Source organism: Cariama cristata, unplaced genomic scaffold, assembly GCF_000690535.1.
Source record: "Cariama cristata isolate BGI_N322 unplaced genomic scaffold, ASM69053v1 scaffold40690, whole genome shotgun sequence".
NCBI classification, from domain to species: Eukaryota; Metazoa; Chordata; class Aves; order Cariamiformes; family Cariamidae; genus Cariama; species Cariama cristata.
In genome coordinates this window covers 3,386-3,659 of record NW_009594854.1, presented here as the reverse complement: position 1 = coordinate 3,659, position 274 = coordinate 3,386, and the positions used below count along the sequence as shown (strand labels likewise).

Here is a 274-nt window from a genome sequence, read left to right as displayed (position 1 = left end):
GGGCGTATTCCCCCCCTTCCTCCCCCCTTAATTCCCGCCGATAGAAATAACTGAAGTTGGAGACGATGACGGGGACGGGGAGGGAGATGGTGAGGACCCCGGCGATGGCGCAAAGGGACCCCACCAATTTACCCCCGACGGTGACGGGGGCCATGTCCCCGTACCCCACCGTGGTCATGGTGACCACGGCCCACCAAAACGCTTGCGGGATGGAAGTGAAGGAGGTGGCAGAATCTTCGGCCTCGGCGAAGTAAACGGCGCTGGAGAAGAGGAC

General features: G+C 62.0%; 1 protein-coding gene across 1 annotated transcript in view; it reads right to left on the bottom strand.

The window, feature by feature from the left end:
• Nucleotides 1–38: 38 nt before the first annotated feature.
• Nucleotides 39–274, bottom strand: part of LOC104161181 (potassium voltage-gated channel subfamily A member 7-like) — a gene marked incomplete at both ends in the record, with an annotated part of 3,610 nt that continues 3,374 nt past the window's right edge. The window contains one exon of the mRNA XM_009699520.1: nt 39–260. Coding sequence (XP_009697822.1) covers nt 39–260 — 222 coding nt within the window. The remainder of the gene's footprint in view (nt 261–274) is intronic.